The following is a 22,869-nucleotide window of genomic DNA, read 5'->3' as shown; positions in this document are numbered from 1 at the left end:
GTTCGATAAATGTTTGCCACTCTCTGACAGTCTATCTTCTTCCTTCTCTCGCAATCGTTTCAGAGACTTCTTCGTTCTCGTAATCCCATCACGACTGTTTTTGTCATCCTTTTCACGTGATTCTTCCTCTTTTCTTCTCTCAAGAGTAGCGTACAATGAGGCTAGTAGGTTGTACATATTTGTCGAACAATCAGAATTTTGTGCCGAGGTAAGAATCCATGGTACGGATTCGTCGTGTTTGCGTTCCGCGGCTTGTAGGGTAAAAGTTGATGCTTAAGGAATTAGAGAGGGTGAAGCCTTGTGTGGACTGTTTGCCGAGGGTACATTCGAATGGAAGAAGGAAAGGAGAGTTTGTTGAATGGGGAAAGGTATTGAAGCAATGGTGATTTCGATTCTTCTACTACCAAACGTGGAAACTGTAAGATGATTATTCTGTAAGCTTCTGTCGTTTATTCGTACATTGCTGCTGGTAAATATGTGGACATCTTGGTCGTTTTATGATGACAATAAATCATAAAGATGTAAATGAAATAATGGCAAACTAAACATCTCAACTGATGTTTACTATCGAACATTGGTTCTATATGGAATCTTATCCTGGAATCAACGCATAGGTATAAATATAAATTGTTTATTTGAAATCTTATCGGTAGATATATTGAAATTAGATACACAATTTCTCAAAGTGTTGACTAATTTTACATGTTACTGCTATTAATTTGGAAGAATTTTCTCCATCTATATTATGTCTATAGTTAGACATTTGAACGAATAATGAACTCGTTAGATAATAAAACTGCTCCATAATTGTTGACACTTACGAATAACAATTTTTTAATTAACTCTGGAAAGTAAGTCCGATTGTGTCATAAGTATGAAACATCCTCGATTTTTCCGTTTGCATTTTTGAAACAATATTACATTTTGTCAAAAGTAAGCGAGTGTCTACATAATTTTCAACAGTATATAGTGTAAGTATATCTTTCATGTACTGGTAGGGTTCTGTTTAATGAATACGCGTGTTTAGATTTTATGTTAACAAAAAGCTTGAACATCAACATGAGAAAATTGTTCTAAAAGATCGTTGGAGTAACGAAAGGTGAAAGGATAAAACAACAAAGAGAAAGGGATAGTTTCGTGTATCACGATGCTTGTTAAAGCATCGCTAGACAATCGATATTAGTCCAGAAGAAGAGCCAGGCGTTAAATTATAAATCAAGCGAGTCTTCAGACTCAAGGTTCCTATAAAGGCTACGTAATACCATGAAATATGCATCGGTCTTAGAAGGTAGTTTCGATCCGTATAGGGAGACGAGCTTTAAAATGGAATTAACATTCGCGTACGCTCAAAAGTCCTCGCCTGAAAATCCACACTAAAATCCATCGCTTCGAAATCAACTGTATTTAAACTCGCATCGATCGATCGGCAAAGGAACAAACGATCCATAAGATAATCGAACCTCGAATCACGATTTCTCATATAAAGCTAATTTTACAGAATTTTCCGAAAGTCCACGCAATTTCCTCTGTTTTCATCCCTTAATAATGGAACTTAAAAAAAAAAGAGAAAAGAGAAGAAAAACAAAAGGGAAGAGGAAACAAGTACAATTTCCTCGTTCCATCATCGAACTGCGAGAGGATATTTTCCTTCTCCTCTCTTTTTTGTTCTTTCTCTCTTTTTTTTCAGTGAAATCCGCGACCGCTAATCCGTGTCTCATTAGTGTCTCTGGAACGGCGCATTTTGCGATTCTAATGATGGCCAGCCTGTTTGATTGAAGCGCAGCTACTCTAATAAAATAAATCATGCGTGGTGGAGAGGCGCGGCCACTGCTGCGAACAGTGCTGTTGGTTCAAATTAATCCCATTGTGCCTGGATTTGGTCGGTGCGCCAATTAAACGGATTATTATCGTCTCTACCGTCATTACTTTTTGCGAAAAACACCATTCGCCGCTCGAGGCCGCGCAAGTTCGATCGCGAATTTTTACCCATGCCCCCGATTTCATTCGCCCCTCCCTCCCTCTTCTCCGCCCCCTGTCCGCCCTTTTATCACCCCCTTTTTTTTCGGTGTCTTTCAAGCTGTGATTGCCTCCGGCCAAGCCCGTTTCACCCGAATGAATGTAATTAATTAATATTTGCTCCGATATTCAATTAATTCTATTGGTCGTGTCCCATTTTTTTCTTCTCTCTTTCACCGTTCGAGTCTATTAGCAGCACGACATGCCGATTTCATTGATATTTCTCTAGGCAAACTGGAAATTCCGCCAAAAAAGGGGAATTACCGAAAGTTACGAAATAAATTATCACGTAATTTTTTAATTTCTCTTCGAGGAAACTTAGTTAGTCATTTTCGAGATTTCGTCTCTCCCTTTTTCTAAATTACGGAATGAAATACCGTTTTCACAATTTGTAAAATATATACTAGTTGCTTCCGCATTAACATAGTTATTCTGTGGGACAAAATGTCATACCTGAGAAAGTATAATGAGCTTAAAGGGCTTAAAGAATTTTAGGCAAAATATACCTGAAGTGAAAGATAATTTCACAAAATAAATGAAATTCGGAGAAAACCCTGTACCTCTTCACACACTCGATGATATACAAGTAATTGTGTACTACCTTTTTAGGAAACTCAACGCTTTCGTTACTACCGACATGTGCGATACATTGCTTCCATTATTTAATAATATGCAATATAGTTGCCGCAATTTTTGTATTTTTGTTTCTGGTCGTTTTAATAAAATACTTACAATGAGAAAAATGGCAATAGGTAATGTATTGGGACGAACAGTGTTACTTGAAAGAAAGCCTAATTACACGTAAAATAAAGCTTTAAAAGGGCAAGAAAAATACTTAACTTTAGAGATGGAGTAATCCTGTTATTTTTACAAAAGAATCTACAAAGCGATTTTAAAAGAAGAAAGAATGTAATGTAAGAAAAGATCTAATTTTATAGACGGGATACCTACATCTTTCTACAATATTACAATTGTTAAGCAATATCAAGAAAAGGATAGATCGACGTACGATTTTTACCGAATCATCCCCTTCAGCGATCCTTTCGAATTCAGGAATCACCGGTGGCCCAAAGGGGAATGTGCCACGAATTCTACAGACACGTTCAGGAAATACAGGAGCGGCCGTTAGCCAAGATGGCTACCGGAAATTGCTTGGTGACCTTACTTAGGACTTAGCAGTAGAACTTAAAGGGGTGACGGGCCGACGAAGGGTTACTACATCGTCGGAAGCGATGGAAGGAAGGACCATTAATGAGGTAATAGTGTCGGAGATTCCGAGGCTGTCTCATCCGAGTTTGATGAGCCGCGTCCCGAATTACATTGTCTTCGACGGTCATTTCGTTATGGGGTGGCTCCTAAACGTTCGCCAGAAGTGCGAACAACGTTTACTCACTAGTTTATGTCGCTGTTTCGTAACTTAGAAACGCTGAGAGCTGCGCGCTGGAGAGTGGACATTAATGATATTGCTTATAATTATTCTTAGGATATACATACACTTAAAGCAAAAATAACATACCTACATCAGACAGTACAGGATAAAAGAAGGAATTTTTTTTAGTAAATATTTGGAAATGAGAACTTCCTAAGTAGTTTTACCATTTATATGACTACTGTGTATCTTCGACAAGTTAAGGAAAGAAATAGTAATGATATTACATAATGTAACGTCCAAAATGTTTCGTTTAAGGAAAAAGAAATTTGGTGCAATTATACGTATTGAACGTTAGAAGATGCTGCAATAAAATCGTTATTAAAACTTTATTGTTTGACGTCTTGAGTTACAAAGATCTCCGCGTAAGTTTTAAATATACGACTGGGTGGTTGAAGAATTTGAGGAAAATTCGCAGACGTTCCGAAAAATATCATCGCTATTATCCTATTTCTGTTTTACCATTAATTACGCCTTTATTCGTTTCATGCAATACTTAACGAATGAGAGCCTGCATGAAACTCAATGTTCCCACTAACAAACACTGAGATTGAAATAAAGATAACAGTCAATTATGTATGTATGCGTACGTATGTGCATAAGGTTACAAGTAGAAATCGAAGGTCTCCAATATCTTGACTCTAAATTCCTTTCTCGAGCTAATCGAAGTTCAACCCTCCATCAATTACGGATTACCACCCCTTCAATTAACAGGCATCCACAGAGACGATACCTATCGCATAGCCTCGGATGTCGCTTTATTAAGAAACAACGAATGCTCGTGAACGTCGATGGTCGTGATCCAAGGTTCGACGGTGTCCAATCATCACGCGTGTCAAACTAAAATTGTTCAATTACGATTTGTCACGTAGCGCCGATTTTCCACACGCATCGTTCTCCCGTCTTGCCCCGTGTCCCCCGACCAGGCCTGTGTGGGGTTTGTAACAATGCTACGTAAGGGGCTGCAAGTAATAATAGCTCGGGGCATCGATCATAGGACATGCACGCACGTATCGAGATCTCAAAAACACGCGCCGCTTCCTGAGAGCTGACCCATCGAAATTTTTACTTGCACGTGGAAAGCAAAAGTAGGGGGAATTTTTTAAAAGAAGATGTTAACTCGTCGATCGAGTAAGATAAGTTAAGTAGAAATTTGGAGCTTAGCCTCTTGGATATAGTTATCGTGAAGTTTATTCTGGACCGATCTTTCATTCTAAGAAGACCTTAGTTATCATCTCCATACAAATTGCTGAGAATCATAGCTAACTACCCCGAAAATTCCAGCTATTATTCCTAAACTATAATCCTAATCTTAAATCAATCTTGCGTTTTTAAAATGATGATCGTATCACTACGTGTGAACCTTTGAAAGAACTGCGACCCAACTTTGCACAAATCACGACCAATCATCCGCGATACCAATACCAAAATTACTATTCCGGAACTATATGTGCACAATCCTGATTCTAAAACAATCTTCCACTCTAAAAGGAAATAACTGATAACCTTACCACCACATACAAACCCCTAAGGAAGCTCTAATTGAATTCCACAGGAATCGAGCTAACCAGCTTCCAATATCCAAACTATAATTCCGATACTTTGCATGTATAATCCCAATTTTTAATTCTCACCAATTTTTCGCTCTAAATACAAACAGTTAGCATTAGTAATAACCAATAATAACGCCAGAGACTCTCAACAAATCACGGATAAACTTACCGCCTCGTGCAAACCCCTAAGAAAGATCCAACCCGATCCTACCTGAACGTCATACGCTGCTACAACCATCTCCGATACCAGTATCCAAACTATTACATCGAAACTTGGAAGCAACCCCAAAGAAACATCCGGATGGAGTGAACTTTGAATCGAAGCTGTACATATGGGTGTGAAACGGGGTAGTAGGTACAAGCCCCGTCCCTCGCCGTACCCTGGCGGGTTTAGATTTAGTGTAGGTGTACGCGCGTGCACCCCGTGCGCGACCATCAGCAAGCGGGAAGGGAGGAGAGGGTGGACGAGCGAGGGGTGCGTCCCGAACACGTGACGCCTGATTCATACACAGACTGCTACGGAATCAATTTGTAATCTTGACTCGAATTAAGGACGACAGAGGGGTGATCGGCGTTGAGAGGGGGTTGCCGGTCGGTTCACAAGGGTAGAGGGGGGAGGGGGAGGGAGAGGTGGAGGCGTTACAGGGACACGTTTATTGGGAAGCGAGACTGGCATTTGGTCCGAGAATGTGGCACGGCTACACTGGAATCTGAACTGCCTCGTGCTGAGAGCATTATAGTTTGGTTGTAGGTTATTAGGTGCGTTGGCTAATAGGCATCGATATCGGGTATTAATGGCAGGTAACCAGACGGTAATAATGGGTATCAAAGGACGGTGTTTTAGCGCGATACAGGGAATAGTAATAGCGGCTTTTACCTTATTATTTAATCAATCTCGGGGTCGTACATACGCGACGCGAGTTTTTGACACGCAAGCTTCATTCACCATGGATCTCCCATCGATTTTAACACTTTACTGTGGAATTTGGTAGCCGCGGTAGGAATTGTGGTTTCGATGGATTCGATGAAGATGGGTCGCGTATTCGGAATAAAGTTTAGTTTGACACAAGTTAATAAATATAATATAATAATATAATAAGACTCTACATGATTGATAGAGGTTATGTTCGAAAATAGATGTTACCAACATCATAACAAATATTTAGGGCAACAGTTGCTAATACTCGTAGCGTACCAATTTTTAATTTTCTTCCATCTACTATCATATAATATTGCAACGTTTTTCATCTGCCGCGACATCACAGTTTACACTTGTTGACTTTCGAACCTAACATGATTATATAACATAAAGAAATCGTAACTCAAGTAATATCGTAAATAGAAAAAAGACTTTTAAGGAATATCTTAGAAGGAAGATCACGAAATCCTAAAATATAGAGTTGTAACACAAAGATCTATTTTCGTACATCTTATGAGGTAATATATGTATATATAAGAATGTATTTACAGTACAACCCGAAGTTAAAATATTGAGTATTTAACAATTTTCCCAAACTACTGCCAAAGTCGAATAACATTCAAATCATGAAAATTTCCTAAACAGAAATCTCACCGTCTAGGAAGAGTCTCCGCGCCGCAAGCAAGCAATCAGAATGAAGAAAAGGGGTAGCACGCGAGACGAGGGCACACCAGTTCCCTTTATCGGCCGACAAACTTAGCGACACCAACCTCTCCTCTCCTCTCCTCTCCTCCTCTCTTTTGCAGGCTGGGCGAGATTCGCGAAAGAGACGAGGCGGGCGAAACAAAAGGGGCGTAGTGGGTGGAGGCGTGGGGTGGCATGTGTGAGGGCAGAAAACGATCGGGGCAACGAGAGCGGAAACAAAAGCGACACGGGGCGATACGCAGTATGGCGACGCTTCCGGCTCGCTCACCACACACAATGCACACTCCCGTGTTAACTTCTGTGCCCCGTGTGCTTGCCTCTTCCCCCACAAGCCATCACCCCTTTTCGTGCATCGTTCTCCAAGCTGTAGCAACGTCGAAACGCACAACTCCCATCTCCCTCCATTTCTAATCCTTTCTCTCTCTTCCTGTATCCGAAACTCTGCGATTCACCTTATATCGCTAACCAGGGGCGACGATACGTTTAATTGCACCCCCACACGATCGAGAACGAGCAACAAGTTCCACCAGATTTTGAACGATGCGATCGTGAAATTCTTTTATTGCGTTTTCAACAGCGATGGTTGGTCCTTTTTTATCATTGAAAATGTTTTATTCGTTTTTATTAATTTTTTACAGTCGTCCCTATGGCTGCAATTCTAACTGGTTATCAACGATTCGATTAAGATCATAGTTAGAATGTCTTATCTAGTATCTTTTTACGTTCAAAATACGTTAAAATGTTTGAACTACCTCGTGCTTTCACTTTTTAACCATGCTGTTATCCCGGGGCTGTATGGCGTCAATTGAAAATTATGTTTCAATGGATATTATCAAGCTGCAGATAGGATTTAAATATTGATTTTGGTATTCGATAATAATCTTTGTGTATTTCACATTTTTCATGGATAAAAGATATCCGACAATAAGTGAGAATAACAATAAGTTTCTTCATTTTTACATTATTATCCTCGCGTTAGTAACAGGAACTTGCTGTTTTCTACTTCAGGATTCTCATAAAATTGCTGGCTGTACATTAAGATTAGTTAACATCAAATCAGTACAAAAAGATCCAAATAAAAATGTACCAATTTCATTCAGTGTCCACACTTTTTAAAAGGTACCATCCGTAAACTTTCCATCAATCGATGTTCTTTTGATTAGGATTTTCCGATCAAGCAGAGAAACAGGATCGAATGAATTACAGAACCCCTAGATCTATAAGAAATTCAAGCATAAAAATTGGCGAAATGTCGCTGAATACGATAGTAGCTTGGCAAGTGGTGAGCTGCACAATTTAACTTTAAAGGAAGCTTAACAACCCAACACCGGTCGCTTTAGCCAAGGGAACACGAGGAATTAAAACACACGGTATAACCAAGTTTTCACACGCGGTTGAAAACAGAGATGTCTACAAAACAGAGGCAGCACCGGTGTGCCGCTGCTCAAAGTAACATTTAAATTCAAACCGGTTGGTGACACTCGTAATCCAGTCTTTTAACTCTCTTCTACGCCGCTTTGTACAATCCAACGCGATTCCAAGTTAATGAAACTGCGAGTACTACTTCATGAAATATATATCTATATCTATATATACATCGAATAACGGATGCTGGTACTCATTGGACGTGAAACGAGGCGTCGAAGAGCAGATCAAACGACGTCCCTTTCGGCATTGGCCGTGCATCTTTTCATGCTCCTATCTTTTTTTTTCCATATTCGTCTAACCGTGGTGCCGCCTGATGCCATGCATGCAAGTCATTGTCTTTGTCCAAGCCCAGGCACTAGGCTTTATTAAAAAAGGCTGCTGCCTTTTGCTGGTCACTGGCGAGGAAACGGACTCCCAGCGCGTGCTGGCGCGTTTTAAGAAATTAGTCCTCTCGGCCCGGCTCGTTACGCCAAATGCCTCTCGCATCGTTGTATTTTCTTCTCCGGAGCTCTTTTCTGTCTACTATTAATTAATTGCAACTCCTGTTGCTGTCGATGCGCCGGTTTTTGCAGACACGCATTGTTCGAAGAAGAGCTCCGCGCCTTCTTTTCGACGTATTAGGAACGCGACTTTGAGCGAATGCTTCTGGGGGATGAAAGATAGGTACAGAGCAATTTGTAGAGAGTAATTTGTAACGAGAGAAATGCCTGTGGCATTAGGGCAAAATATCAACTCTTTCTACTTGCAAGAGATTCTATTCCGTGTCAATTCGATCGTCGAAAACCAAAGTCCTTGTTGAAACCGTTAAGTATATTTAAAATGTTAAATAAATAAGTACAGATAATGTTCGCAAAGACGCTCGTACTAACGGATTCGCTAAGAAAGTATGTAAGTCGCAAAATAAGATCGTTGATAACTCGTTGATAACTAACCGATATTCGGTAGATACTCGTAGATACTAATCCACGGGACTAACTGATAACTGATAGATAACTCGGTAGATACTCGTGGATATTGACTTCCTTACTATTTACCAGGTATGTAAATATGAAACCGGAATTTTTGTATAGAAATTACACGTTTATTGTATGAAAATGATTAAAAATATTTTATTCGAAGTATTGCCCATCGCTAGCTATACATTTTTCCCACCTGTCTGGCGATTGGTGGATGCCACGCCAAAAAAAACTGTCACTCTTTTGAGGCAAATCAGTCATCGAGCCATTTTCGTACATTTTCGTAAGGAGTGAAATGCTGGTCAGAAAGTGCGTGTCCCATCGATGCAAATAAATAGTAATCGGATGGAGCCAAGTCTGGTGAGTAAGCCGCGTGCGAAAATATTTCCCAACTGAACGCTTCGATCGTTTCCTTGACCGGTTTTGCTGTATGTGATGGTGCATTATCATGAAGCAAAATTGCTTTGTGTTGCCTTTTTTGATATTCTGGTCGTTTTTCACGCAAAGCTTGATTCAAATCGATCATTTATTGTCGGTAGAGCTCAGTATTGACGGTTTCGCCAGGTTTTAACAGCTCGGTGGTCTTTTTCGGTGATCTCCCACGTTCTTCGTTCCTCACGTCAAAATTGCCACTTCTGAATTTTTTAAACCACTCGAAGCACTGTGATTTACCAAGAGCATGCTCGCCGTAAGCTTCGACAAGCATTCGATGCGATTCTGCAGCAGTTTTCTTTAAATGGTAACAGAAAATCAATGCTGTCCGCAAATCGTAGTTTCCAGGCACAAAATTTGACATGTTCGACGCTATTACAAACTATGCTGTTTTATGAAACTTGTATTGTTCTGAGTCGAAAATATTTGTGAGATGTCGAAAAAGACTTTTGGCATCAATGACGCAGTTTAGTAATAACTACATTATCAGCTAGGGCCGTCTATAGGCAAATTCCGGTATTTATACTGGTTGGGGGAGAGTCGGAAAATTCAAATTCGTCTTTGTTCGACGGTTGCACGTAGCGATATTGTTTTGCCCAGAGTTTATTTATTATTACGTCATGTGTATCCTAACGATATTGCTACTTCGAGGCAAAACAACAACATGATTTGAATTGTTCTCTAGCTCATATGCCGCTACAATCTCTCTCACGTATGCGTGAATTTATTAATGTGCATTTACATTTTGAAATTGTATAACATTTCTAAGTGTGTCACCGTTAGAAGGACTCTTTTCCTAGAATGGAATATTCCCATGAATTTCTCACAAAGTTGATATTCAAAATGTTACCGATTCGTCCGAATTATTAGTATCGTCTCCGCATTTGACATTTAAATTTTATGCAAATATAACATTCGGATACGAATCCAATGTCCAACTATGTCCATATATGAATCATATTTTAAATAGAGATTTCCTGCTTAGTAATTTCCTTTGTGAGACAACCTGCCTTGGTACTGAGAAGATCGTACCCTCACAGTATCCTCGAAGTACAGAGGGTTGAAATGCCGCAAAATATTTTTTTGAAATCAACTCTCATGGAAGACCTACGTATTTATGTATTATTAATACAACAATTTTTTATCACGAATATTCCGACTAAATCTGGGAGACCGAGGAGAAAATAGAAACCATCGGTGTAAGCTTTCGAACCTTTCAATCGTCGCAGATGCAACGGAAAAACGACGCGACCGAAGAGAGGGTGAAAAAAAATGGGGTTAATCTCGTACTAATCCCCACTGGTAGGTGTAAAAGCTGTAAGAAAATTTGTTACTCAAGGACAGACCGTAAGTATGTGAAAGCAGCGAAATTCGAAAAGAGCCTTTCCACGCATTTCTACCTAGCTTTGCCTGGAGGAACCTTTAAGAAGCTAGTCAGTTGTAACGATCAACCGTAAAAGCTTCGAAACTGGGCCTTTATGGATCGTAGTCTCTGCTTCGCCAGAGAAACTACCGATGGGTACACTCTTTCTTCATAGAAAGTAATAATTTTAGGCATCGATTTTCGGTTGGAATTTATGGTACGAAGATCACATTGGTAGATACTGCTGCTTTGTCTACTGTTGGGAAACACTAAAACAGAACGCTGAACTTTAACGTTCGATCCCCGTTTGTTTGTCTTCGTCTCTAAAATTATTGACGTTTCGTTATATACAAAACTCTGAAAAATGTTGCATCTGAGCCTTCCTAATGATATTAACGAACTGAAAACATTACTAGCTTTAAACTTCCATTTTATAATTTTTCAATTTTATACGGGACAATCAAATTACTCGCAAATTAAAACTACTTGTCACGATTGCTATTGTCATGAAACGTTACTATTATATAAGAGAATTTATAAATACCGATAATTATGATAATAATACTAGTTTAATTATACCAAGAGAGCTCTAAAAGATTCACGATCATCGAGCCTGAAATGAAAATTCTTTTCTGAATTTAATCAAAATTAAATTCTTTTGCCGAATCCACTATAGAGTATATCGTCGGAAAATATGTTCGAGAAGGGGGTTATCAAACACTCTGGATCACAGGATAGAGCCGAAAATCGAAAATAAAAAGAGGGAAGGATAGGAGACGGGCGGAGAAATCGCGCGATCCGGAAATTTAATCCGGCCTCGTTAAACTCTTCCTCTTTGGTGCAGCGTGCGGAGGCGAAAAAGGGGTGGCAAGAGGCTGCGAGTGCAATTTCGTTGTAAATCTCGCAGGAAAGCCTCCGTGAACGACACGCTGACCCAGAAAGTCAAAGTGTCGGGATTCCGTGAAGATCGATTCGAATTTCGTGCATAGCCAACGTCTGTCCTTTATGGCCTGTCCTTTTCGAGTTTCCGCCAAAAGGGCTGAATTGGTGCCCCTCTTTGACGCGAAAATCGGTGAAATGAACCTCAACACCCTAATAAATCTTTTGCAACCACCGCCTTTCCGTCTTTCTCCTCTTTCTAGGCTCCGTTAACGCGTTCGTCGATCCCTACAAGGACTCTGCATGAATCTCTGTCCAAATATTGAGGTCCATCTGATGTCAATCCTTATAACATAGTAAATTATGCGAACCACTCATGCAACTGTGCCTCCGTGTAAGAGTCGCACAAAATTCCTCATCTTTTTGCATTCTACTTAATTGCAACTTTTAGAAATCTTATTACGTAGTAGCGTTATTGGAAATTCATTTCTCTCTTTGTCATATTTGTTATAAAAGCAAAGTGGAGGAGGAGCGATAGATTCCATATATAAAGAATATACGAGAAGAACATAGCAAGTTCATTTTAACTGCTTGATTTCGAACAACTCATTGGATTCAAATATGTTTCTTGAAAATGGCTGACGAATCGAAGCAATTTTATAAAGACGCAACTAGTGGGTTCATTTTTTGTAATGTTCAACAGGATGCAAGACTACATGTTTAATTCCACGACCGATTAAAAAGACTGTTTTGGTAACGTGAAATTGATTATTGAATGTTGAATTTGGTTATGGCAGATTAAGCGAAATTCTTATATCACGGGGTAGGAAACATTATCTTAAGAGGGGAAAAAATAAATAGAAGAGATCAATAGGATTAATAACGGTAAGAAAATTTATTAAATTTAAACAAGAGAATTGTTTCTTTCGTTGAAAAAGAGATTGGTTTTGTTGTTGAAAAAACCAGAAGGGTGTACCGGTTGATTTTCATATTTGTCCAAATATTATAAGAAACAATATTCTACCCATCATAAAAATCCGATATACTTAATGAAGTTGTCCAAGATTAAATTGACGCATTGTCGAACAAATCGGAATGCGCAGTCCTCATGCTAATCACAAGATTATGCGGATTTAACTGCAATAAATGGTAAAATCCCGATAAGAAAGCATCGATAAGAAAACCTGGATATCAAAACCTTAATACTAAAGCCTCGTAAAATAAATGTACAAGACGGAATAATTATACCCATTATCATTCTATTCTCCGATTAACTAAATAATGGTCTCGGGTATTATCAGAAACCCTAATACTTACAGCTGATTTATATCCCTTGACAGCATTAAACACTCTACATAATCCAATTTCATCGAACAATACCAGAGAAAATTCTTCGTTCTTCGCAACAGCCATCCTCGAGGTCAAGAAACGCGTGCAACGTGGAGGACCATGGAGGGATGGTACGAACACGTGCGCGTGAAAATTCACATCATCACGGAAGCGTGGCAGGAGTTGGCCGGCCAAGGTAGACGGTAGCAAGAAGACCGAGCGAGAAAGCAAAGAGAAAAGGGTACACTAGATTGAGGAAGACAGAGCGAGAGTTAGAACCGAAATGGTACTACGAGGGTGACAGAGAAGGAAGATGAAGCGGATAGTAGAAAGCGGAACGTGCCGATGAAAGAGAGAAAGGGACAGATAGGCAGAGAGGGTAGGATAGAGAGAGATGTGTGACGAGAGTGGGACGATGAGTACGATAAGGAAGAGCGGAGGCACAAGCCACCCTTGGCAAGAGAAGCAGCAGGCTAGCAGCCCCTTTCGCAAGGCACCCCCTAAGCCTGGTTAGGGGCGAAGGCGGCGAGCCGCGGAGGCCACAACACGACCGCCGTCCTCATTGGTCGACGCGCTTGGCCTGGGTGGGGCTCCGGAAAAATTGGAGGGGAGAAAAATCCCCTCTAAATAGCTGCGGCTGCGGCCGCGAAAAACTAGAATCCGCTCAGCCGGCATCGAGTGCGCGTCGGTTTGTCGTCAAACTTTTTCCTCGTTCCGTCGTATCATTTTTGTTCGATTACGATCCAAAGTGTATGTCGTTCTACGAGGGACTTTTTAAAAACATTAGTTGAATTGCATGTAACAATAACAAAGACATTCTCTTCTTTGTTAAATCGTTGATGTTTATGGACTATTATCGTGCTCGAGTGAAATAAGCGACAGTGATTTGGACACAGTGTGTTAAGGAGATACTTGGTGTTATCGAAGATTTTAGCGTTAATGACCTCTTTCTTTTCTGGAGTATTTTGTCGCCATCAACGTCTACAACTTCAGTAAAAAATGCATCTGCCGGAGGGACCGTTAGGAATGGACAACTTCAACGTTATTCATGAGACATTGCAGGCCTGTCACGGAGATCTGGTAAGGACCGGAAGTCCGGCCATCCTCTGCAGCGCGTTACCATCGCACTGGAGGTCGAATAAGTCGCTACCGGTGGCTTTCAAGGTCGTTGCCCTCGACGAGGTCAGCGACGGCACTCTAGTCACTATCAGAGCTGGCAACGATGAGAATTGCTGCGGTGAATTGAGAAATTGCACGGCTGTTATGAAAAACCAAGTCGCCAAGTTCAATGATCTCAGATTCGTTGGTCGTAGCGGAAGAGGTTAGCGTTCCATGGATTATACCTCTACTTTAATTTTCTAGTTTATTTTGAAAAATATTCTTGAAAAAATTATATCATGTTGGAACCTGGGAAAAACTGCAGTCGAATAATTGTTGACTAATTGCAGGAAAATCGTTTTCTCTGACGATACAAATCAGCACGGTGCCCTTCCAAGTCGCCACCTATACGAAGGCGATCAAAGTCACCGTGGATGGGCCTAGAGAACCACGATCCAAATCGAGTAAGCTCACCGGGATAGTTTTGCACAAATTACGATTTCTTAGACTTTAATTTTCTTTGCTAGATGCAAGATTCCTAAAGGTTTCTATTTTTCGTATTTCCTTTTGTATATTTTTCCGATTCCAGACTCGAACTTTCAGAGGTTCTCTTTCCAAACTCTCGCTTAAAGACTGAATAGATTCGCCATAACAATTCCTCTTGTACGCAACTTTGATTTCTTCAACTTAAAACTTCGATTCTCTAAATGTGTAATTCGTTAAATACGAGATCGTCGGAGAATTGTCAAACATGAATGTTAAACATGAAATCTTCGGAGGATTTGTTTCTTCTTTACTGCAACTTCTTATCCATCGAGTTCAATAAGTTGACCATAATAATTTCTTTGCTATAAGACATTGGTCTTTTTGACTCGAGACTTTGGTTTTCTAATTATGTTAATTATATATAAACGTTATCGAAGCATTTTTTCGTCTTTTGTTTTTTTTTTTTTTTCAAACTTCGGGTCACAAGCTTTGATTCGCCAATCCCACCCACTAACCATATGTATTACGATATCCTGAAAGTATCCTTAGTCTCCTTTTTTCTCTTCCTAGAAGTTTCTCCACAAATAATCCAGAAGTCTCTTTTCCGAATTTGATTTCTGTTATCCTGGATGTAAAAAAAAAAAAAAAAAGGGAAATATCCAACTCACGAAGGTGAAAGGAAAGATTCCGCATGGAGGACGATCGCGTGGCCGGTATAGAACCCGCAAACGGGTGTCGAGATCCTCGTAGGCGTTTAATAATCCGGTGGACCTCAAACCGCGGGCCGCGCGCGGCGGTCGCAGAGACTCGCAGCCTCTACCAGACCCGTTTGCACGTGCACGTGCATAAGGTTGGCTGTGCGCGCGCGCACACGCACACGTATACGCGGCCAAACGCGTGAAAATCGTATCTGTGTACCAAACGGAGGTTGGCATCGGTTCAAGCCGCGATGATCGCCGCTCAGTCGGCATTCTTTTTAACATCCTCGCTTATTTTCCTCGGACAAACTTGAGTCCGGGTTGGCTTGTAGAACACTAACTACTGTACCGTTGGTCTGTGTTTATTGGAGGCGGCGTGCAGGCCGAGGTAAAAGAGCCGGACGAAGCCACGGGAAGTAGAGAAACGACGACGTGGACGCGTTGTCTGCAAAGGAACCGCGTTTATGCGTTTGTTTATCGCGCCGCATATGGCGGTAGCATGTGGCTCGTTACGAGCCAGCGTAACGCGCCGATCCTGTAAACAGAGATCGCTAACTCGCCTCCGGAGAGCATCGTTAATCTGAGTTTTACGACATTTCGACTGATCTCCATCCCTCTGAAACTCCTTCCTTTTTTCTACCTCTACCATCACATCGCTTTGTCAGTTCGGTAAGACTCGTTAAGATTTGTCAAAAAGCTTGATGCAAGTGGACTTTGCTTGAATCTCGTTCAGATTAGCCGAGTTAATTGAATTCAGGGGACTTGAAGTAAGTGACTTGGTTTAAATTTTGTGCAGATTAGTCAAGATATATAATTACATTCGAGCGGCTTGAAGCAAGTAACTTGATTTAAACCATGTTCAGATTAATCAATTCAGATAAATTCGAAAGGTTTGAAGCAAACAAGTCGACGGAAGTTTCTTTCAAGTTGGTTAAGTTACTTCGATTCATGTAAACATATCGATCACGCGAATCTGTTGAAATACTGTGCAGAATATAAAGAACGACGTGCGGAAGAAATTCAGATTCGGAATAACGGCAATGATTTAAATTTCAAGTTTGAAGCTGTAGGTATATACCGTGTTATTAATCAAAATGGTCGCATCTATTACTTAGATAGTTAGATAGAAAATACACTTACGTATCGCGTGTTGAGTAGAACGAGCCAAATATCCTTCTTGCAATGTAATTAAAATCGTAAATTCGCGATCTTTCCAAATTTGCATGAACATTCAAAACATGTAGGAAAACTCGCATTTCTTTTTCCCTATATATTCTTCAATTGGATTTCTAATTAATTTCTTTAAATTAGATTAGATAGACTTTTGTTCTTTTCAGAACTACATAATAAAAGATGCAGATTTTTTCTTTTTCCCAATTCCCATGTGTCCATCGAAGGATTTTGAAGAAACGGGAGCTAGGATATAATTAAATACCAGGATCGATAGGGAGAAAAGTTTGTCAAGGTTACAACGAAGCTGATACAGAGTGCGTTTTGGGGAACCTTGATCGTTGGATGGTTATTTATAGAGTCGAAGGAATTGCCTCGAAAGCACGCATCTTTAGTTTATTTTCGAAAGCTTTGATCGTGCTAAGGAATATGTTTCCTGGATATTTGCAGATTATCAGTACGGACATGGATTTCCTGGACTTGGATTGCTGAATCCTTGGGTAGATGTTGCGTATTTGGGACACGCGTGGCATTTGCCCCATCCTGCGTTCGTCAAAGGTGAGCTTTCATTTCATAATTGCCTTCCTGCTTGTATTTCCCAGTATTTGGTCAGTATTTCCATTAAGCAACATTCAAACGTGATAATAATTTTATCAATCCTTACACGGCCAGTATTTTCGTGTCTTTCACCGATTGCTCGTCAATTCTTGGGATAACATCAGGAACTCACTACTGAATTCTCCTTCTTCGAGTTTATGCAAAGATTTTAACGCCACTTCAAATACATTAGAAAAAGATTAAATTACACAAAACTGTTTTCATCGATAACAGGTGTAAAACAGTTCTTATCAGTTTTTGCATCAAAATGCTATATATCGCATCAAAACGCATGCGCTTCAAGGACCATGATCTTGTGATGAAAAGTACTAGCCACGCAGAACGTTTCTAATCGCTACCATCAGAGCCCTTCATCCTGTTCTGAGTCGCAATCAATCAAAGAACAACAATGCACACAACCAAAGAATCATTCCGGCTCCGACTGGTAAAAAAAGCCTCGAAAGCGGACACGCGTTCAGACGAAAGCGAGTTCGTGTTATCGATTTCGCCAGAGTCCGCGACGCCTGCCGATGATTCATACTCGTGGATGGACCGAGGGTGGGTTCCCTTTTCCCACAACGGACCCCTTCGACCCCCATGCATCCACGCAATAACAATACGACTTAGTTCTCTTCACCCACCAAACTCCTCTCCTTCTTCATAGTACATCAGCTTCTCTAAAAATCACGACTAATCGTCGCCCTTTTCCTTTCTCATCTTTCATTTTTCCTCAGGCTCCGCTCCAGTCCCATCGATGCATTTATTTCCAGCGACTTGGTCGTCTTCAATTATCAATTCTATTCTTCATACCAGTTCCTCTAAACTTCCATATATTCCTGTTTCTTTACCGGTATGTAAATATGAAACCAGAATTTTTGTATAGAAAATATACGTTTATTGTATGAAAATGATTAAAAATGTATTGCCCATCGCTAGCTATACATTTTTCCCACTTGTCTGGCGATTGGTGGATGCCACGCCAAAAAAAACTGTCGCTCTTTTGAGGCAAATCAGTCATCGAGCCATTTTCGTACATTTTCGTAAGAAGTGAAATGCTGGTCAGAAAGTGCGTGTCCCATCGATGCAAATAAATAGTAATCGGACGGAGCCAAATCTGGTGAGTAAGCTACGTGCGAAAATATTTCCCAACTGAACGCTTCAATCGTTTCCTTGACCGGTTTTGCTGTATGTGATGGTGCATTATTAAGAAGAAAAATTACTTTGTGTTGCCTTTTTTGATATTCTGGTCGATTTTCGCGCAAAGCTTGATTCAAATCGATCATTTGTTGTCGGTTGAGCTCAGTATTAACGGTTTCACCAGGTTTTAATAGCTCAATTCGCTGTCTTGAAACTTTTTCGGAGGTCTTCCACGTTCTTCGTTCCTCACGTCAAAATTGCCACTTCTGAATTTTTTAAACCACTCCAAGCACTGTGGTTTACCAAGAGCATGCTCACCGTAAGCTTCGACAAGCATTCGATGCGATTCTGCAGTCCGCAAATCGTAGTTTCCAGGCACAAAATTTGACATGTTCAATGCTATTACAAACTATGCTGTTGTATGAAACTTGTATTGTTCTGAGTCGAAAATGTTTGTGAGATGTCACGACTAGCCCTCACCTTTTTCTTTTCTGTGTCTCTATAAAAATCATTCCGACATACCATCAATGAATTTGGTTCCGCTGACTTGGTTCTCTTTATCAAAAAACTTTCTTCTAAAGATTTCTTCTTTCTAAAACTTACAGCTAATCGTCACTGTTTCTATTCTGGTTTTCCCTCGGGATCTAACCAACTCTCTTCTTTAACTCATTAATCATTAGTTGAGTTTCTCTGAAGATCGCGACTAATAACGATCTCATTCACTTCATTCGCCGACCTTCTTCTGTAAATCGCCATGTCAGTTTCGCTAAAAATCATAACTAATCACCTCTTTTCTTGTTACGTATTTCTTCAGGAACTATTCCGATGCCAGCAACGGATTTGTTTCCACCAACCTTCCCGCCCACCGTTTTACCGTCGTATCCGTTCGACCACGTAAAATATCCGACAGAGTACGCGACGCTACCGCCAAAAACAACTAGCAGTACGACCGTATCAGCGACCATACCAAACAGTCCGTCTAGAACGCCACCGAAAAGTCCGAGCGAGTCCGGAAGCGAATCAGCAGCCGAAGAAATACGCAGTGCATTCGTGCCAATCAGATTGAACACTTTGCCGCCAGCAACGTCCGTCGTGACCGCATCTTCATCGCCTTCCGAAAGGGTTCCATTGAAAAAGGCCATCGAGGGTACGAAAAACGAGCTCAAGGCGCCAACAGCTCTGATCTCGCGGTCGTTGTCGCCAAAGAGGAGCCCATCTCCGACCAAGATCTCCTCGCCGGCCGTGACCAAACCAGTATGGAGGCCTTACTAGGGCGAAAAAAGGACGGAAGCTCGGTGAAATGAGAATAAGAATTTTCGATGGAAGGCTAGTGATTACTTAGGTCGATTACGTCGTTGGTGGATGTACAGTTCCTTCAGTGGAAAGGGAATGCGTCCGACGTTAATCCAAGCTCTTGACGAAGTGCTTTTTCTACCCGGTCGTTCATATAGTTAGTGTTATATATAGTTCATATAGTTTTATTTCCTTTCACTTAAATTTATCCCGATTAATTCATTCTCATTTCGATGAAATTGGCAATGATGAAGATATAACGACGATTCAACATTTGATTTAATGTTCAGTTGTACGGGGTCGATTTAGAGGATCAAGAAATGCTTATGAGATTGGCAGTAATTAGAGAGATGGAATATTAATCCGATATCAGTACATTATATTTTTTCATATTTTCGGTGATAAAGAAGACATTATTGTGTACCACTGTGAATAATAAAAGGATTTTTAATTCGGATTATTGTACAAATGGATTGTATATACGTGTAGATAGTACGTGGACAATAATTGTAGAAAAGAGGATATTACATATGTACAGTTTAATTTCGTGTGAATAAGAGTTATGTGAATAGGAATCGTGTGAATGGGAATCACGTATGCGTGCGAGAAAAGATTACTCAGAGAGATAAAAAGACAGAGATACCAATATTATTTATAAGCCAGAGATCTAATTTAATGTAAACAGATGTTATTACATAAAAACGCGGCAAGTCAAATAAAACTTGAACAGATGTGACAATTCCAAACTAACTTGTTCTTTTCATCCAGATGCTATTCTCCGAGTGTGTTCTCGACATCATTGATTTTCTCAAAAATATCTATAAGATCTCTTACAGTCGTCATTTCGAAATTAAATCATCTTATGTTCCACTGTGAGCAATCGAAATTAATAATAATAATAAAATAAAAATTATTCTCCCAAAATAAAGATTATTCAACCATAAACTAAGTTATATTTATTCATTTCTGAAATCTTCGAACAATTCGGGACAAGGTGAAAATGAAGTAGTGAATCACTAAAGTCACAAAATCGACGAACGATAAAGGTTAATTACGATAACTAAACGAGAAACTTGACAGCTCTGCTATTACTAATATTTCATTTTCTCTGTTCAGGAACGACATATCTTTTTTTATTAGAACTATCTTTGCATCTAGCCCTCTTATCAATACTTCCTTGGACAAATTGTTTGTCGAAAATTAACGAATAGCTACATCAAACAGCTGTTACAGTGGTACGATATTTTTTTACTTCTGCCCACAGAAACATCAAATTCTATAAAAGTCTGTGTACTTGCATAAAAGAAGAAACGAACAAAATTTATGCAACAACCTAATAACTGACAGAACACAACTTAATAACAAAGACTATCACTAGACTCGAGCATGAATTATATTCATACTTTTGTGAACATAATTTTCAAAAATTGATTCAAGATAGAGACTCGTTTCGCCCATTAAAAATTATAACGAGTATATTATACATTCGATATTTTACATATCTTTCCATATTGTGTGTATTTTTGCGCCATTGTAAATACACAAAGATCCGCGGTCTACCTATCACACACACTGAACACAACAAGCATAATACGAAAGACGAGCAAAAACCGAGGTGCCCCTGTAGAAAACGATCTGCCCTAAATACTCGTCTTGCAGTGATCGTGGCTGAGCCGTGAAACTGTGTTTCGTAGGGCAGCAAGGGGAATCCATATTCTTTTTGCCGCGATTTAAATCTGAATAGCCGTTCCGGCGTGGTCGTTCAAGGTTCCTGCGTGTGCACGTATGGGTTCCCATACGGCGTGCACAAGGGTAGAGAATGGTTTATATCGAGGGGAGTGCGTGAGATCTGTATTAGTAGCGATAGGCCAACAGAACGACAGTGTCTCTCATCCTCAGATTCGATGTCGATCGAGAGGCGTTTTCCAGCGAAAACACGAGAGCGTTGACTCTCGATGGTGCTCGGAGAAAAACCGGCAGAGTCAAAGAGCAACGAAACTTTTTTGCCACACACATTTTTTCACTCTGGCTCTTGCGGCTGTCAAACAGAGAGAGAAAGAGTGATCGTTCAACGTGGAAAAAAAGGCGGTGTCGTGAAATTTGGGGCACCGGTAATTTCCGTGCGGCGAACGCCACGGCGAATACTTCAAATTCGACGTTTCCACCGGATATCGCGTTACGATAGGCGAAGCCTCCATTGCCGCCACTATGTCACTGTGAAACATAACCTAGGACAAGGGAGATTCTATGTGCCCGTCCCTTTTTTTTCTCTTTTTTATATTTCACTTTTTCCTCTTCTTTCTTTTGTTCCTCGTTTTCATTTTTTAGTTTTTTTCGGGTCTGGCATGTGTTGTTTTCGTTTTATGGCTCGATCGTTGCCCGGATACGTTTGTCAGGCCGGTGCATGAAAGTCGAGGACAGTTAATCTCGGTGACACGGTATGTATAACTCAATCCTCGCCGGGAGAATATAATTCTTGACGCGTGTCCCTCCCCTGAAGAAAACCATCGGAATTCCCTGTGAAAAGCGACCGACCGAGTTATCGACTCTGATAACGAATGCCTCGGGAAAATGGGATGAATATTAAAAAGCGAAGGGAGTGTGCCCGATTCGGTGGATTCCGAACGCGGGCTTGTCGTTTTCGGAGATCGATGTTTGCGGGGAGACTAGTCCGAATCATCTCGATAGCATCCAGACATTTTTTTCTCCTATTATTTTATCGCGCTCTAACGTTCACTATCAAAGCAGATTTTCAGGGTTTATGTTTTGCCGAGACAAAAAAAGATGTGTCGTTTGTTAGTTAAAGATGTTTGTCTGGCAAAGTGCAAATTGTCTTTTTTAAATACATCTAATCGTGGTCGTTTGTGATAGTGTGTTCGTGAAAGTGAGTTGTTCGCGAAAGTGAATTGTTCGTAAGTCTTAATCATCAACATATTTTATTGTATGTTTATAGAAAAATTAAAAAATGACAAACAGAGACGAAAGGTTTGAGCAATCTTATTATTTCAAACTATACATTACGTTTAGTCTGTAGATATTTATACAAATTCATATTTTTATGAACACAAGTAAAGGAATTTGTTTCGAAATTATTGCTAATATTGCATTGAATACTTTGGATGCTTGATATATTTTTACATGCCAGTTACACTCTAATTACACGGTATAATCATGTTCATATTCTTACTATCTTTTTTTCTAAAATAGTGGAATTTTATTTAACCCTTGAAGTACGGATACATTTCCATAACTTGTTTATTCACACGTAAATATACACACAAATACAAGTATCTATTTTTACAGAAGAGAGCAGTACACATAGTTAACATTGTGTCTCAGCCGCGTTGCATAATATTCCGTAATGTAAAAGGGTAACCCATT

General features: G+C 40.1%; 1 protein-coding gene across 2 annotated transcripts; it reads left to right on the top strand.

The window, feature by feature from the left end:
• The first annotated feature begins 13,654 nt into the window (after positions 1-13,654).
• On the top strand, positions 13,655-20,446 carry LOC138186866 (segmentation protein Runt). 2 transcript variants are annotated; one of them, XM_069127121.1, is made up of 4 exons: positions 13,655-14,330; positions 14,458-14,571; positions 16,912-17,019; positions 19,010-20,445. In XM_069127121.1, the coding sequence occupies exons 1-4, from the start codon at positions 14,009-14,011 to the stop codon at positions 19,465-19,467; spliced, it is 1,002 nt and encodes a 333-aa protein (XP_068983222.1). In that variant the 5' UTR covers positions 13,655-14,008; the 3' UTR covers positions 19,468-20,445. The 2 variants fall into 2 exon arrangements, with proteins under 2 accessions (XP_068983222.1, XP_068983225.1); XM_069127124.1 differs by lacking the exon at positions 16,912-17,019 and having other exon boundaries at positions 19,010-20,446.
• The last annotated feature ends 2,423 nt before the right edge of the window (positions 20,447-22,869 follow it).

This window comes from Bombus flavifrons, chromosome 14 (assembly GCF_040668555.2).
Source record: "Bombus flavifrons isolate JBK064 chromosome 14, iyBomFlav1_principal, whole genome shotgun sequence".
Taxonomy (NCBI): Eukaryota; Metazoa; Arthropoda; class Insecta; order Hymenoptera; family Apidae; genus Bombus; species Bombus flavifrons.
This window is presented reverse-complemented; position numbering and strand designations above follow the sequence as displayed.